The sequence below is a fragment of the Brachycentrus maculatus genome, unplaced genomic scaffold (assembly GCF_059751285.1).
Source record: "Brachycentrus maculatus isolate JH-2025_06_01 unplaced genomic scaffold, ASM5975128v1 h1tg000031l, whole genome shotgun sequence".
NCBI classification, from domain to species: domain Eukaryota; kingdom Metazoa; phylum Arthropoda; class Insecta; order Trichoptera; family Brachycentridae; genus Brachycentrus; species Brachycentrus maculatus.
The window spans coordinates 1,939,433-1,957,006 of NW_028280785.1; the positions used below are offsets into that span (position 1 = coordinate 1,939,433).

A 17,574-nucleotide genomic window follows, 5' to 3' on the forward strand; every position below is an offset into this window, starting at 1 on the left:
CATGAAGGAAAAGTGATCAGTCCTCCGCTTTAGGTACCAGTCCAGGGTAATATTAAATAAATATTTGAGTGAAAAATCAACTATATTTATTTGACCCCTCTCCCTTGGGAATCGAACCAGGGACCTCTAGAACGGTAGCAGAGCACGCTGATCATTACACTACGGAGGCGGACATTATGCTACGTAGGCGGACATACATAATTCACTTTACATAATTTACATAGTGCTTGAAAATTTATCTTTATGGTTTGGACCGGTAGATAATTTGATTCAAACGAACGGGATAATTTGGTCCAATGGAACCGTATATTGTAAATTTATTAAGTATCGATATATTTTCAAATTGTAGATAAAAACGCATTAATTTTGTTTTAATTCACATAATGTTCCTTTATTCGAATCTGTTAAAAGGAGTAAAAATCCACATCACAAAAAAATATGCATTCATATGCACATAAAAAAGTTATAAAATGTTTTTCTCGCTATGAAAAACCCGTTAGGGCTTTTCGTTTCCCTGAGTTCCGTAGAGCTTCAACAATGAGCAGCTCTCATCAGTTTTAGTGACGGAAAGTTTGACAAAAGCGTAGGTTCACAATGGCCTAAAGATCCGAAGTCAGGCCCAATTTCAGGGCTTAAATTTTTCATCGCTTGAATGAGCGAGATTAATACAGAAAACCTTTTGTTTTAAAGCCTCCCCCGCACTAAAATGTTACAATTGTACATTTAAGGGATATCTAATTTGAGCATACAGATGGTGCTTTAAGGCAAATTGTTCGAGAACTTTATTTCATCTGAATTTTTATATAAGAGCTTAGAAAGCTTTTAAAATTAAAGATAATTACAAGTGAAATAATGTACTAGCAGAAATTTGAATTAGTATAAACTTATAGGCATGTCGTAGCGTCGAATAGCGCCCAATGCTAGTACTAGTTGGATTTTGACGATTATCGAAATTTATGTAGATAAATCTCAAATATAAATATATTTTTAATCCCTTAAAATTATCTTAAGCTGGATTAAGTGGCTTTTTCTTAAATGTCAGTGGTAAAATAACAGAAATCTAGATTTAAAAGAAAAATATTATCTGGAAAAAAAAACAGAAAATTTGATTCGGTTGGTTGTTTTGAAAGCTGTCTACATTACTACTATTGACCTTGATTCATACCCGATAGTGCATAAGCCACTGCATCAAAGTGATGCAATTTTAATTTAATCGTATATTGTATGAAGTCAATGTGATAAGTCCTGCGTTTCAGGTGCTACTCCAGGGAAGATGAAATAAATGTTTAAGTGAAAAAACACTTAAATTTATTTTGACCCCCTGGTAATTGAATCCGGGACCACCAGCATGTTGGCCAAATGTGCTTACCACAACACTATAGAGGCGGATACATTTAGAATTTAAACATAAAAATTAATAATTTTCTTCCAACTAAATTTCTGATTTCAGATAAATTATACGCGAAGCACAGAAATATTTGCTCGGTATAAAAAATCTTACAAACGATCAAACTTTAATTCAATATCTTTTCACTCGACCCTCTCCGAGTATAAGAACGGTTTTATTAGAAATTCTGTTTGCGATATGAAATTTTCATAATCGTGAAAAATATCACAAAACCTTTTTCATCGCTGAAACATTTCTTCAGAGCACCGCTTAAATTTTATTCTAGCGAGTAAAACACCAGTTTAATTCTTTAGCAGGATATTTTCATAAAAAAAGATCAGGTGATTTTATCCTTCCTAGCTCCACCCCTGGATGATTTTATTTACTGTAAAGATAGTGACTGGATGCAACTGCGAATAATCTGGGATGCAGGATTGTAGCTCATCCCACGTGACCTAATCAGAGCATTTTACATTAGTTTGCTCCGTTTGAGAAATTTAATTGCTTGCTTCAAATTAAATTACTGTGTATCAACTACAGTTATTTACGGACTTAGTTGGTTTACATTTTATAACCGAATAAAAGGAAGTACTTAAAATTATTACATTTTTACTTTAAGTTTTACTTGGTGTTATTTATTTAATATTTCCCTGGACTGGTACCTGAAGCGGAGGGCTGATCACCTTTCCTTCATGTGTTAACGATCAAGATAACACTGTGTTTATAAGATGCAGTGCCCTATGCACCATTGGGGTAACCCACGCATTTACTTGGTGGTATTACCACTTTTCCTCAAAATCTTTTGTGACACGTGATTTTGAGAAAAAGTGTTATTTTCCAAGTAAAACTTAAATTAAAAATAGATAGATATTACCACAAAGTGACTGCCGAATCAATTAACAGATAAAACATTCCACTTTCAAACATATTTAAATATGTTATTAAAAAGTAAATGTTAGTTTATTCAAACTCTTAATCACCTTAAATTATTCTCACCGATTGGTTGAAAATTTGACATAACGTTGCATTTAAATGCGTGTTTTCGTATACATCTGTGACATTTTAAAAAAGGTTTGAAAAAAAAAAAATAGCTGCAATGGCAGCGCAATACTATACATTGATCAACAAATGTGAAACGTGTGCTAATTATTAACTTTCTTTTCAATGTCGTTTATATTTGTCAAACTGTTTGATTCCCAAGGAAGTAAAAACAAACAAGTGATTTTTTCACTGTTTTATTTTTAAACATAAAACCCTCTTCTGGTTGGTATCTGAAGCGCAGGAATGATCATGCCTTCATGTTATATAATATCATTCTTAATTAACATTTGATGCAGTGCCCTATGCATCACTTGGTAATGATAAGGGTCACTAGATTTGATACTTGTCCCAAAATAATTGTTTTAATTCCGTTCGATGTTTTTTTTCAATGTTTTCATTTCTCGCTCTTGTAAAACAAATAGAGTTAGAATAGAGTTATGGATTAAGCCGCGTCTGAAGTTGCGGCACTTTACACAACGGATAGGATAAAGTTACTCCGTATTACCCTAAGGGTAATACCGCGTAAACGGTATAATTAATACTGACCGTGGAAGTCTACGTTCTACTATATTATTTGAATCCGTGCTATTTTTTGTAGGAAATACATGAAGTAGCTATTTTTTGGATCTTTGTCAATGTATGTTGTATTTAGAGAATTATAAATTTTCACCAAATTCCTGAAGAGAATTTTAGTTTAAAATTCTCTTGAGGATCACAACTGAATATTGTTTAAACCCAGGTAGTACTGACGTAACTGATTTTTTTGCTTTAAACATCGTTTTTGCATTGAAAAAATAAGATTAAAAAAAATACAACATTTAGAGTATGTCCAAATACTTTTTCACAAATCTGAATTATTTCAAATTATTAGTTATTTCTTATATTATTTCTCAATCATGGGCAGAATTCTCAATGAAAGCTTTTTTTCATCTCACCAATAGATGTCTCTAGTGAAGTTCTAGTGACTCAAGAATAATGTTTCAAAATTGGTTGAAATATATAGAACTTCCAAGAATTTGAGTAGTGTGGTTGTCAATAATGGGTAGAATTGGTGAATGTTACACGTGTGTAAAGTGATCACTTAAAACAGCTTATGACGGACGTTAGCCTTCCATATTCTACTTCATTTATGTTGAGATGTCATAGAAATAATATAACACTCTCCTTATTATTCATCGTTCACTTTGTGTAATACCACTTTATTGAACACTAATTCGTGGTTTGGGATAATCATTTCATCATCAGTCGTTAAAATAAAATTATTTCTGTGACATTTTTACAAAAATCAAATTTTGAAAGAGAAGAGGAGGTACTCACGAATAAGTTTTTATTAAAGTGGTATTACACAATGTGAACGATGAATGATAAGGAGAGTGTTATATTACCATACCACAAAGTAAAAAATGCTTTAAAAAGTTATTATAAACTCTGAAAAATTAAATTCTAGTCAAATTATTTTTTGTTTTCTCATCAAAAAAGAAGAAGAATATGGAAGTCTGGGCATTTACGGGGCTGACGACCGTCATAAGCTGGTTTAAGTGATCACTTTACACACGTGTAACATTTACCAATTCTACCCATTATTGACAACCACACTACCCAAATTCTTGGAAGTTCTATATATATGAACCAATTTAGAAACCTTGTTCTTGACTCACTAGAACTTCACTAGAGACATCTATTGGTGAGATGTAAAGAAATATAATATGAAAATAACTCCTGTAATTGGAGATAATCCAGATTTTGTGAACAAGTATTTGGACACACTCAAAATGTTGTACATAAATTCTAGTCCGCTATTATTTACTAAACGCCGATTTATAAATACCATAATAATTTGATGAAATCAGGAAGTCATTCAAACGGTAATAATTCTACAAAACCTCCGTTATTATTTGATGATAAACGTCCTTCTTGATAGGGCAAACGGATAAGTCGTAAGGACCTTTGAGTGAGGGTTTATCCCGGGCTCAACGGCCAGAAATGATGATGCCCATCAGCTTGAGTGACGCCATATTTGAGTTGTGTCACTGTATTATGTGACCGCGCCATCCGTCTAATGGCCTCACAAAATATTTATGAGAAATGTTTGTTTTCCCGACATTATACCCGATGTTGACCCGTTAATTCTAACGTTCAGAGCCGTTTACCTAAGAGACTGGTAGGGTTTTAGAAGGCCGTACTGGAAATTCAGCAGATATGTATATTTTCCCTACTAATAATCTTTATGCCATATAAAGGTATCATAGACAAATTAAAAGAGATGAAAAAGATTTTTCAGAAGGAAATATATACAGGTTTTTACGACATGTGATCGACTTTACAGTATTTTTAGAGTGTTTAAATTTTTGTTTTACAAATTCTTGATTTACAGCATTTTGAGTGTGTCCAAATACTTGTTCACAAATCAGGATTATCTACAATTATAAAAGCTATTTTTCATATTATTTTTTGACATCTCATCAAAGATGAAGAAGAATATGGAAGTCTGGGCATTTACGGGGCTGACGACCGTCATAGGGTGGTTTAAGTGATCACTTTACACGTGTAACATTCACCAATTCTACCCATTATTGACAACCACACTACTCAAATTCTTGGAAGTTCTATATATATGAACCAATTTAGAAACCTTGTTCTTGAATCACTAGAACTTCACTAGAGACATCTATTTGTATGGGCCTTAAACCTAATGCAATTTTGAGACCGCATTGAATATAATTTTCTTTACTATGAATCGTGGTACACATTACACGAGTGAACATTATACATATTTTTTTTTTTTGGCAAAGCACCCAATTTTGGGTGATACCTGAAACATTATACATATGAACATACGCATAACGACAAACGTCAGATGTTACAAAGTATATTTTAAAAACATATTCAGTTGAGTACCCATTCGTAGAACCATAAAAATATCCATTTTGGCAGAGAATGAAAAAACCGTTACGCTAATTGCTTCGGGCATTATTTTTTTCAAACAAAAAACGTCGCAAGACTTTAATCGAATTTGATGAGAGATCCACCGGATGTCTGGTGAAGAAACCTCGCTATTTATGACGATTATTTGTCCTCTGAATGTATTTCTTTACGGGACATGAAGGCAGACAAACAGAACCATCCCTCCTTTAAGATTAATGGCATCTATCTTGATTTATTGCTATGTAAAAACAGTTTTACCCGACATATTTTTGTAATGCTAAACGCTGTTCAGGAGGGTGCGCAAAAAGGATCTTTTTAATCACAATATGCTAAGGTAGGCCCCGATAAAAGAATTACTTTAAAAATAATATTACCTAAACAAACGCAAATCATGAAAATAAAATATGTATAAACACTAGATCTTTGGCTTCGAAATGAATTCATTATATAAGGATTTTTTTTTGGTATTTTCACATAGATGAACTAGTCTATTGACATGGGAAAATGGAAGTTGGGCATTTACAGGTCTTACGATCAATGCAATCGATACGATCAATGCACAAGCAATGTTATAGATGCAACGGTATTGGGTTTGTTTGTACTGTTCCGCTCAATAGAAGACGCTGCCATTGTGTTAAAATGATCATTTCCTGATAAAAACATCCGCCACAGACATATAAAATACACGCGCGATTTCAAATGCAACGTTGTGGCAAATTTTCAAAGCAATCGGCAAATCCCTCTAAGAGATTAGAAATTTTGAACAAACTAACATTTCGATTCACAATTTTTAGGTGTGTCCTTGCTAATTAAATAATCTGGTCAAAATTATAAGCTGCATAAAAATTGAAAATCATTTTTTCAGGCATTTCCCAGTATGAAAAATAATCCAGTTAGAATCTTGGATACATTTAAATATAAGGGTCAATGCTAAATGAAAACTTTCTTCAACCAACCATAGATGATTTTCATGAGATTTATGATATACATAATGTAGGAATTCCAAAACTTTGAGTAGTGTGTTTGTCAATCATTTGTAGAATGGCGAATGTTATACGTGTGTAAAGTGATCACTTTACTAGCCTATAAGACATCGTAATTTCTGTAAACTCCATATTCTTTATCATCTTTGTTGAGATTTTAAAATGTAACTTCATTTTTATTTTGTATATAGTACATTATATTTTAAGTGGAAATATCTTAATGCCCACATATCAAGTAAAAATATTTTTGCCACAGTGTATGTATATGTAGTTTGTTTGTATGTATCACTATTTCAGTGTATCAGTACGAGTGTGTCGCTTCTAATAAACCCGCTGAGTTGGATTTTATATCCTGATAAAAAATTTTCTCACACGCGAAGTAAAAATTGGAACAAGTATTAGGATTCCATTTGCTGCTCGAACTCACCTAACCCAACCGTACCTAACTTACCTAACCTAACCTACTGCGTTTATTATATCACGGACGTAACAGCAAGTTACTGCGACTCTTGTAATATCTAGAGTCATGTTTGAGTTCATACAGTTTTGATATATAGCAACATGTAGTTGTACTTTATCGACTGATTCTATTTCTCGTGGAATAAACAAGATGAAGGTAGGATTGAAAAAATGAAATTTACTAAGTCAACTACAAACATAATGTTTAGTTTATACTGCAAATTTGCAAGACTTATTTTTGAGTCTTTTACGAATTTGAGTATTTTGTTTCACCAATCTAGGCTTGACCACGCAATCCACCTTATAATTAACGTATAAAAGGCAATCATTAGCGGTTATTAAATTAAAATTGTAGAGATAAAATTTTATTGAGGGTTGGTACTGAGATCACTCTGGGAGGTATTGGATGGGAATCATAAGGATGCAAAGTATTAAATTTTTTCCAATATACAGTTATAAGTGATCGTTACACTTTTTGCTAGGTATTTGAAGTCATGACGAAGAAAATGATTTAATGACAGTAAATAACGTTTTAATGGTTATTTTGTTAGCTTTTTGATGTATGCTATGCGTGTATGTATGTATATATATATTTATATATATATATATATATATATATATATATATATATATATATATATATATTGTATATATATATATATATATATATATATATATATATATATATATATATATATATATATATATATATATATATATATATGTTTTTATATATATATATATATATATATATATATATGTATATATATATATATATATTTATATAAATATATATAAATATATATATATATATATATATATAAATATATATATATATATATATATATTTATATATATATATATATATATATATATATATATATATATATATATATATATATATATATATATATATGTATGTATAAACATTTACACTAGCTGTACCCGACCATGTGTTACTGTGGTTCAGTCTGGTTAAATGGAAAATATAGAGAATAGGAAGCACATATTTCGTATGTTTAATCTCACAATGCTTGTGAAGCAATGAAATTGTTCAAAATCCATTTAATAAATTAAATGAAAACCACAGCTGTCAAGAAGCATGCAGTCAACCATAAGGAATGTTTAGTTTTTCGTGTGTTGCCTTCGAGTTCGACAGATGGCTCTGTAGTTCAAACAAATACATGTTTTTACCTGTGATACATAGAAACACGCGCGTATTCGATAGCAAACACTGAAAATAAATTTTTAATGTAAAAGATGAATTACTTTAGGAGGTTTTAGATTTTGAACGAACGGACATTTTCATTTATCTTTTTCTTTATTCTGCCAAAATTTGATTTAAATGTATAAATTTGGAATGAAATTGAACATATTGAACCAAAGGTCGGGATTCAGAATTTGGCTCTTCGCCAAGAAATCCGAATACTCTTTTGAAATGATCGTATTTAAATGCACAACGTTTTTTGTGGTCTTGCGTAATTGTTGTTTAAATTTTTGTGTGTGTATATATACATAAGGTATATGCAGCAATTTTGAAATAAATAAATATGATGAAAATATTTTATTTAAACTTGAATGCTAGGTTTTAAATTTTTTTTCCCAGTGAAGTCATTTTGTTAAAACAAAGTTATGTCATACTGTTAAGTTTAAACAACAGATTTATAAAAACAAGTAAAACATTGAAAATCGAAAAATATATATTTTTTGTTGTTGAATTATTAGCCACTTCTACTACTGACCCTTGTCTGTAGTGGTGCTTAGGGCACTGCAATGCTTATTTGATCGTTTATTGTATGACGTTAAAGTGATTAGGCCTGCTCTCCAGGGAAACATTAAAGTAATATAAGATTTAAAAAAAAACACCTATGTTTATTTTGTCTGTCTCCTCTGGGAATGGAACCCGGAACTTCTAGCATAGTAGCTTAATATGCTCACCACTATATCATGGAGACGGACATGTCACTCACTCCTTCATAACGTCATATATAAAAAACTTGATTTTTCAGGAGATCGTTTTTTATGTTTAACAATATAATAAAATGTATTAAAAATAAATATCAAGCCACTTTTTGAACTTTTTACTTTGCAACAGATCTTTTTAGGTGAAACCTGAACGTTTTTTCTTTATTTGAAAAATAATTAGAATATAAAAAAATTAAACAATACCTTTTCTTCAAAATGCAAAAACAACACTTTCTGCCCTGTGGCGGGTAAATATTATGTTTAAAATATGCCTCTTTTGCTGGGATATAGTACATTTTCTGGGCATTTTGAAAACATTGACAGAACTGAAAATTGACGATTTTTGAAATATGACGTTTTTGAAAGGAGTGAGCGATGTATCATATTTTAACAGCAGATATAAATACTGAAAGAGACATATTTTTTTAAATGAAGATAAACGTAGATAATTTTGAAATATCTTTTATTTTCCAATTTCAAATACATTTAAAATTTGAGAATAAATGTTTTAAAAACCCGTTTTTGTAATAAATCGTTTTAATAAGACCTACTTTCAGACAAGCGTTTTTACTATTGTTAAGCCTTTTATCGATACCAGTGGTTTTACTGACACACTAAGTCAAAAATAGAATAGTTTTCCCTTTTATACAGCGCAATGTAATACGATACGCATACAAACATGTAAAAGAGGATTATAATACATACATGTACATACATCCATGGGTTGTAGTCAGTTTGTCACTGTCAGTTTGGAATAAGAATCCAAAATGAAAACTTTCAATTGACGTAGACATTAAGTTGGTAAATAAAATTCAATTCGTTCATGAAATACTCTGCTTATATATAATTATGTCTGCCTCCGTAGTGTAATGGTCAGCACGCTCGGCTGCCGTTCTAGAGGTCCCGGGTTCGATTCCCAAGGGGGGTAAAATAAATATAAGTGATTTTTTCACTGTAATATTTATTCAATTTTACCCTGGACTGGTACCTGAAGCGGAGGGCTGATCACCTTTTCTTCATGTGTAAACGATCAAGATAACACTGCGTTATATGACGCAGTGCCCTATGCACCATTGGGGTGCGGATAAGGGTTTTATTATTTATTTTTATTATTATATATAATATATTCTGTTAGTAACCCTATGCGAGTGCTCCACGAAAAATTACAAATTACCAAATATTACGTTGCTAATAAGGATAAATATATTATTTATTGATTCCGCATTAACGTTGTGGAATGACATGTTGATTTGTTTTTTTTTTTAATTAAACACTTGAATATACCACTTAATGAGTTTTATTTATATATACGACTAGTTTACACCACTTACAGATGTTTTCATCTTCTGGTAAAAATTAAAAGTGTTCAAATTAAAATTTATGTTTTCATTTTTACCAGAAGATGAAAACATCTGTAATTATTCGATACTCAACTCAAATGTTTAATACTCAATACTCGAATGTTTAATTTAAAAAAATAAGGATGAATATGTTATTAATACATTGTATTTAAAATGATGAATTTGTCTTCGGTAATTTAAATATCTTCACCATTGACAAGTCATTTGCTGGGTAATATGCCCAAAATAAAACAAGGTTTTTGTTGGATTGAATTCTACATTTATAATAATAATGTAGAATTCAATCCAAGAAAAACCTTGTTTTATTTGGGATATATTACCCAACAATTCAATTTGGAATTCTACCAACTGTCTGCAGTTCCAAAAGATAAGTCATTTATTGATTAGATAGTCACTTTGTGATAATATTTAAATTATTTCAATCTTTATTTTACTTGGTAAATTTGTAATTATATTTAAGGGAGAATGTTTTAAGTTCTCAACTAAACTCAAGTGGATTGTTTAAAAAAAACATTTTTTTTTAAATTTAAGTTTTGCTTAATAAATACCAATCTTTCTTAAAAATCTATTTGACAAGTAATTCGATGCACTTTTCATCTTCCAAAGCGGAACGCATCGGAACAAGTGTCACAATACATTTTAAGAAATAGTGGTATTTACCAAATTAATTTAAACCTTTTTCTGTACCCCGATGGTACATAGGGTATTGCGTCATATAAACGCAGTGTTATCAGTGTTACACATGAAGTAAAGGTGTACAGCCCTCCGCTTCAGGTACCAGTAGTATTGAATAAATATTAGCCTTAAAAAATCACTTATATTTATTTGACACACCCCCCCGGGAATCGAACCCGGGACCTCCAGAAAAGTAGCCGACACAAAATTTAATTCAAACAAAAAATAAATGTAAGTCATTATTACTCAGGACCGATTATCCCGTCTTCGTGTATTTAACAATCAAAATAACAATATACCGAAACGATGCAGTGCCCTATGCACCATTGGATACAGGTAAGGGGACAATAGTAAGAACAGTAATTTATGTCAAAGAACCTAATGACAAACTGCTTACATAGCATTTTACATTTATAAAGTATTGTAAAGATTTATCGTCAAAATTGAATTTGAAGATTGATGTTTTGGAGGATTTTCAAATGGAAAATGGTAAAATATTACCAGGCAAGTATTTTTTTTCATACTATTGTAATAAATCTTTATTGAACAATATTTTCAATGTGAAAGTCATGCAGGAAGACAGTTTTGTACACACCTCTTGAAACAAACGACCTCAGTTTGTGGTTTTATTATACCCAATACAAAAAAGTGAAGAATGGTTCCATATTTTTATGCAAACGTTTTTACGATCGTTATGTTCCTTCTTTAATAGAAATATTTTTTTGTGTGTTCGAAAAAAAACATAATTTTTAATAATCAAAACTAATAATAATAATAAATCATAAAAATATTAAATTTTTATAAATTTAGTCCGCCTCCGCAGTGTACCGGCACGTTTGGCTACCGTTCTGGAGGTCCCGGGTTCGATTCCCAGGGGGGTTAAAATAAATATAAGTGATTTTTTCACTGAAATATTTATACAATATTACCCTGGACTGGTACCTGAAGCGGAGGGCTGATCACTTTTCCTTCTTGAGTAAACGATCAAGATAACACTGCGTTTATGTGACGCAGTGCCCGATGCACTATTGGGGTGCGGATAAGAGTTTTATTATTATTTTTATATTTAGAATATTTCGCGATTAGTTTAATGTATATCATTTGAATCAATACTATCAGGGTACCTAACGTTTTATAAAGGTAGGTACTTATACGACTCTCGGACATTTGGTCGATGGAAAATTAACCGACAGATAGTGAACCGAATGAAATTAAAGCACGGTAACAAAATAATTTATAAACAGCTAATAACATAGGTTATAAAAACAAATCTGTATTCACCTATTGTTATAATATTATCTGTCAAAATTAAACCACTAATACGAGAAAACTCTGATTTTTTTAAATTGTACTTTTACAATTTAAGCAATTAGAAATAAATTTTATGAATAAATATTTTATTATGAATTTTTATTGTTATTAATATTTTTATTAAAATTTTTATTTATATTTTATTATGAATTTTACCATGGATTTTGTCTGTAAATTCCACTTTTTCTTAAAAATCTATAGTTATACTAATTTTGATAGATTTTTTATCATTATCAAACATCACATGATGCTGAATGCATAATTGAGAAATAGTGGTATTTATTTACCTTAAACTTTAGGAATAAACATATTTTTAATTATTTTCGTGTATAAGTATGACGAGAACAATTTATTTGCAGATAAAAAACTCAAGGGTCGATCAAATAACACATCATTCGAAATGATAAATTAATTTTGAAGATAACGTCAACCTTTCAAAAAAACTAATAATCAGTCAGGGTTTTAACAAATAAACATTAAAAAAAACTTTTTGCATCAAGTTTTAATTGAAAAACGTGGTCAGTCTATATGCCTTTCATTAAATGAAGAAATATATTACGTTGTATGTGTAGGTTGTATTTCGTAGCACGTATCACACACGTCACAATTTATGAACAATATTATAGGACCTTAGTGTCGTCACGTGTGATGAAATAATGGTCCTATTTGGTGACGAATAAACAGTTTCAAGGAATTTACAAATGAAAACCTTCAACTTCATGAACCTCAAACGGTAATTCATTGAATTAATTAAAAATACATGTATATATTATGAGAAAACTATGTATATGGAATAAGCCTTCATTTAGTAGAGTTTTCAAGTTGTTACTTGAGTAATTTTGCGAAATATTTATATTTAAACTAACGCCACTAGTCAAAAATGTGGAAAAGAAATATATTGTTGTTATTTAATTACATAAAATGCAGATTCATATAGAAATGTTAATGAATTATTTACATAATTTTTACATTTCAACATAAATGAAGAGGAATATGAAAGTCTGGGCAAATATAGGGCTTACGGTCGTAAGCCTTGTAAATGCCCACACTTCTATATTCTTCTTCATCTATGTTAAGATGTCAACATTATGGAAATAATTGCTTCTAATCGGAGATAATCCAGAATTATGAACAAGTATTTGGACACACTCAAAATTTTGTATGTTAATGAATTTACATTTTTGTATGAAAAATAGTAAAGCCCCTATTGCTTACATGAAAGTAAACTATAAAAATACAAATCGTAATTTTTACTGTGTTTTTTAAGTAAATAAAGTCATTAAATATATAAATTCATAACATAACTGTTATTTAAGAATTAAATTGTTATTTCAATAAAATGTTTAAAGCAAAAGTATATGTAAAATATTTAAAGTAAATTGGTGACTCTGCATTATACAAACGTAGCAACTTTGTTTCTACATTTAATCATCTAATCATAATTTAGAGTTTTTGTCATTTATATACATATATTTAGTTGCCGAAAATAAATAGTTTTGGAGGCACAATAAATGTTTCATTTCATTTTTTTATTATGATTATTAAATATTTCCATAAGGGTACGCTGCCGAAAAGTTTGGAAATCACTGGTTTATGAACCACGAATGAAAATGAAATTAAATATATATTTTTTAAATTATATTTCACACTTGAACATTTCACGCCTTTGCTCTCGTAATGTTACAAACCCGATGAATATTTTCTATACAAACAACATATCGGCAATTATTATTAATAGGGTGGGGAAGTGAATTTATTTGTGTTATACGTGTGAATGAAAATTCCCTACCGCAGCTGTTTGCTTCCATAAAAATGTCACAACCACAAACGTTTGAATCATATTACTATTAATTTTTTGCTGAATAAAACGAATTTGTATGTTTCCAACATAAAATAACGCTTATAAGAATTTCGTGGAACGAAATTTGTTTGAAATTTTAGTATCCGCAGATTAGGCAGGGATGAAAATGTTCAAAGTTTGATAAATTTCAAACAATAGAAATAAAGAACTCGACAAAAAAACGTTTTAGAAATATCCGGAAAGAATATTTCGCTTAAAATAATATTTCCATTTTATATTATTTATTGATTCGGCATTAACTGTAATTAAAAAAAATTAACACTCGTATACCATATAACTAGTTTTATCTCATTACACACGATTAGTTTCGAAAACTAACAGACGTTTCCATATTCAGTTGAAAAGTAAAACTACTGGTTTACATTTCAACTGTAGATGAAAACATCCGTTAGTTTTCGAAACTAATCTAGTGTAATTTAATAAAACTCTTTAAGTGATAATATACAAGTGTTATATTTTTAAAAATAATTACTATTTCATATAATATTTAAAATGTTATCAACATCATCTAGTTCTGATTTTTTCAGCTGTATATTTATTTATGAACTATCTGTATCTGGCAACGTGTTGCTGTGTATCAGTCTGCTTAAATGGAAAAGAAAGAAAAGAAAAACATGTGCGTATCTGAATGCAACGTTGTGACAACATTTTAAAGCAATCGATAAATGATTTAAGGACATTTAAAGTTTTGAAAAAATATTTAAATATTTAAGGACATTTAATATTTTGAAAAATATTTTAATACATTTTATTCAAATAGATTTGTTAGTGATAATCATGATGGTCAAATTAAAACGTTTTTAAATCATTGTATTTACAAAAAAAATAATCAAAATTTTCATTGTGATTTAGGTAAGCGAGACATAAAAATAACCGTTTATTTTAAAAATATATCTGCAATTTATAATCAAATGACAACAAAATATTGTATCGGTAAAAATTATTATTTTTTACTAAATCGTATTTTTACGTTATTACGGTAGAAATAAATATACATAATACTCATATAAGATGGATATTGATGTTTTTTTTTTCATGCTTAAAGTTTATTTATATTTTACATTTCATTCATTAATGCAATTGGTTATCGGATAAGGTCACAATTCCAGTTTATTGTTCTTTTATTAAGGGACTCTTTGAGGTCAAGTACGAAACGTGCAAAAACTTCGTTTTAAATTTAAACCTGTGAACTCATGTGTGTCAACCGTCAGCCGTTTGCTCTTATGATTTAATTTAATATTCACGATAATCAGCGCATGAACAATGAGTTTCCCTTCAAAATATGTAATATGGGCATACACAGCGCTCCTCAATATTCTACCAGTGCCATCCACCACTCGAGACAAAAGGTAGACATAGACTTGCTGGAACAATACTTACCATATTGGGAACCAGTCTCATAATTATTGTAAAACACGTAGGGTTTTTTTCTCAAACAATAATATAAAAGAATCATCTTCGACTAAGACAGTATCAGTTCAGATCATAAGTTCAATCGTTGCGATATACTCGCAGTTATCCAATCCACTACAAATCTGTCAATAAATTGATAAAATTATGAAGTGTTTTGTATTAATGTTGTGTCTCGCTGTGATAGCAATCAACGCTGAACCTCCGAGTTATAGACTAAACAGATATCGATCTTCAAAAAGAGAAGCTGCTTCAGGATCTGATGTGGAGCCTTCAACGCCCGGAGAAGGTCTTCCAAGAAGTGGACCATACCCTCCCTCAGGATGGAAACCAGCAGGACAACGACTAGAATTGCCACCTAGAATCAAAGCTTCTCCTACTCCTGCTGCTGAATATCTTCCAGCAGCTGAATATGGTCCTCCGACCACTCCATCTGATGAAGAAACAACTACTGATGAAGACACGACTACAACAGATGAGACAACGACTTCAGGAGACGCCGATGCAACGACAACGCCTCCACCTGAAACTGAGGGGTCTGGAGCTGAGAGCGATGCAAATTTGGTTGAAACTATTCCAGCAACTCAAGCACTGAATGAACAAGGAGCATACTACGTTCTTCTGCCTGATGCAAGACTGCAAAGAATTTTATACAGTGTGACATCAGATCCAGCGAAACAGCAGTACTCTTCTCGCCTCCAAAGTGTTGGAACTCAAGCTCTTAGTGGACCGCTGATCCTGTATTCACCACAATACGTTCAAATCTTGTAAATTTATACAAGATTTTTAAAGAAGACACTATTTATTTATATCAAGAAACTAGATTTGTGAAAAAAATATCGCTATATGTTGTTATTAAGTACTTTTTTCGTTTAAAATAAATGAAAATAAAGCATTATGTTCAAAAATAATTTTATATATTTATTTTTTAAATTAAGTATTGTACAGAAAAAAAAATAGGGAATGCAGTAAAAAAACGTTACTTTCTCGTTTATAAATATTGAATATTCTTACTTAATAATAAAAACCATAGACGTATGATTTTTACAACCAATTTTTGGTGAAATTGTATAGATTGTAACGTAAAAGAAGAACTTACTTTATTTTCAAACTTTATTTTATTTAAGTAGCGTCCGTGTTTCGTTGTTACCGACATCATCGGACTAGTAGTAGGCTAGACAAAATATGTTTTATACAAAAAAAGGCAGGGTTTTAAAGCTTAAGTTTAATATGAATAAAAAAAGCGAATAAAAATAAATATGTAAAAACAAAGTGGTCTGTCTTATGCTTCAAGTATCAGTCCAGAATAACGTTATAAAAATTAAAATGTTGAAACACTTTATGGAAACGTAGAGGCTAAAGGAATGAAATACATAACAGATAAAGCAAGTATACTCGAGAGTAAATAATTGATACGTTTTAAAAATTCAATTTAATTATGTCAATACATATTAATTAAGTATTTCTTCATGAACGTTTTTCAAATATTATAGTTTAAAACAGCAAATTTAGAACTTTACAAATGAAATTTGCTAATATAATGATTATTGCTGGTGGCATACACGGGGTCCTTTCTGTACATGTTGGTTTTAAAATTTGCTTACGATTTTCGGAAACTGTGCATACAAACTGAGAGTAAATATTTTTTTTATATTATTTTACTATCAGTATGAGTGAAAGCTAAAACAATTTGTTTGGAGATTGTTGCAGAAAAATGTTGGTGCATACTTTTATTAAAATAGTTTAAAAAGTGATTTATTTTAAAAATAGATTGGATGAAAAAAAAAAGTTTACTCATATATTATACCTTTATATTTTTTAAAAAATGAAACCAACTTATTCGTTCAAATAATTTTATAATTAAAAAAACATTAAAAATAAAAAATAACAAGAAAACATATAAATAGTATCGAAAAGTAATGATGTAGAAAACGTTACAATCAGAGGATATAATTAAATTTGTAGAATTTTGTAGAATTTGTGGAAGGTAACACTTGTAATATTTATTTTTCATGTTTAATAAATAATCTTTTATTGAGCAAACAATTGCGTAGTACCTTACATAAAATGATGTATATAAGAGTATTACAATTCTCGAATTCGAATGGAAGAGTAAACCGGAGAAGTTTATTGGCGGTGTCTAGAATCGTGCTCTCCGGAGTTTAGCGGGAGCCGCTCGCTGCGGGGCGATCTGCA

General features: G+C 30.2%; 2 protein-coding genes across 2 annotated transcripts in view; both read left to right on the forward strand.

The window, feature by feature from the left end:
• gogo (thrombospondin-1 like protein golden goal) overlaps positions 1–17,574 on the forward strand; it is a 288,203-nt gene that overhangs the window by 123,899 nt on the left and 146,730 nt on the right. The window lies entirely within an intron of this gene.
• Positions 15,526–16,149, forward strand: LOC148312871 (uncharacterized). Its single transcript, XM_088272652.1, has one exon. The coding sequence runs from the start codon at positions 15,526–15,528 to the stop codon at positions 16,147–16,149; it is 624 nt and encodes a 207-aa protein (XP_088128778.1).

What these genes read in the sequence shown, in the direction of transcription:
- LOC148312871 (XM_088272652.1), top strand. Translation starts at nt 15,526, where the DNA reads ATGAAGTGTTTTGTATTAATGTTGTGTCTCGCTGTGATAGCAATCAAC.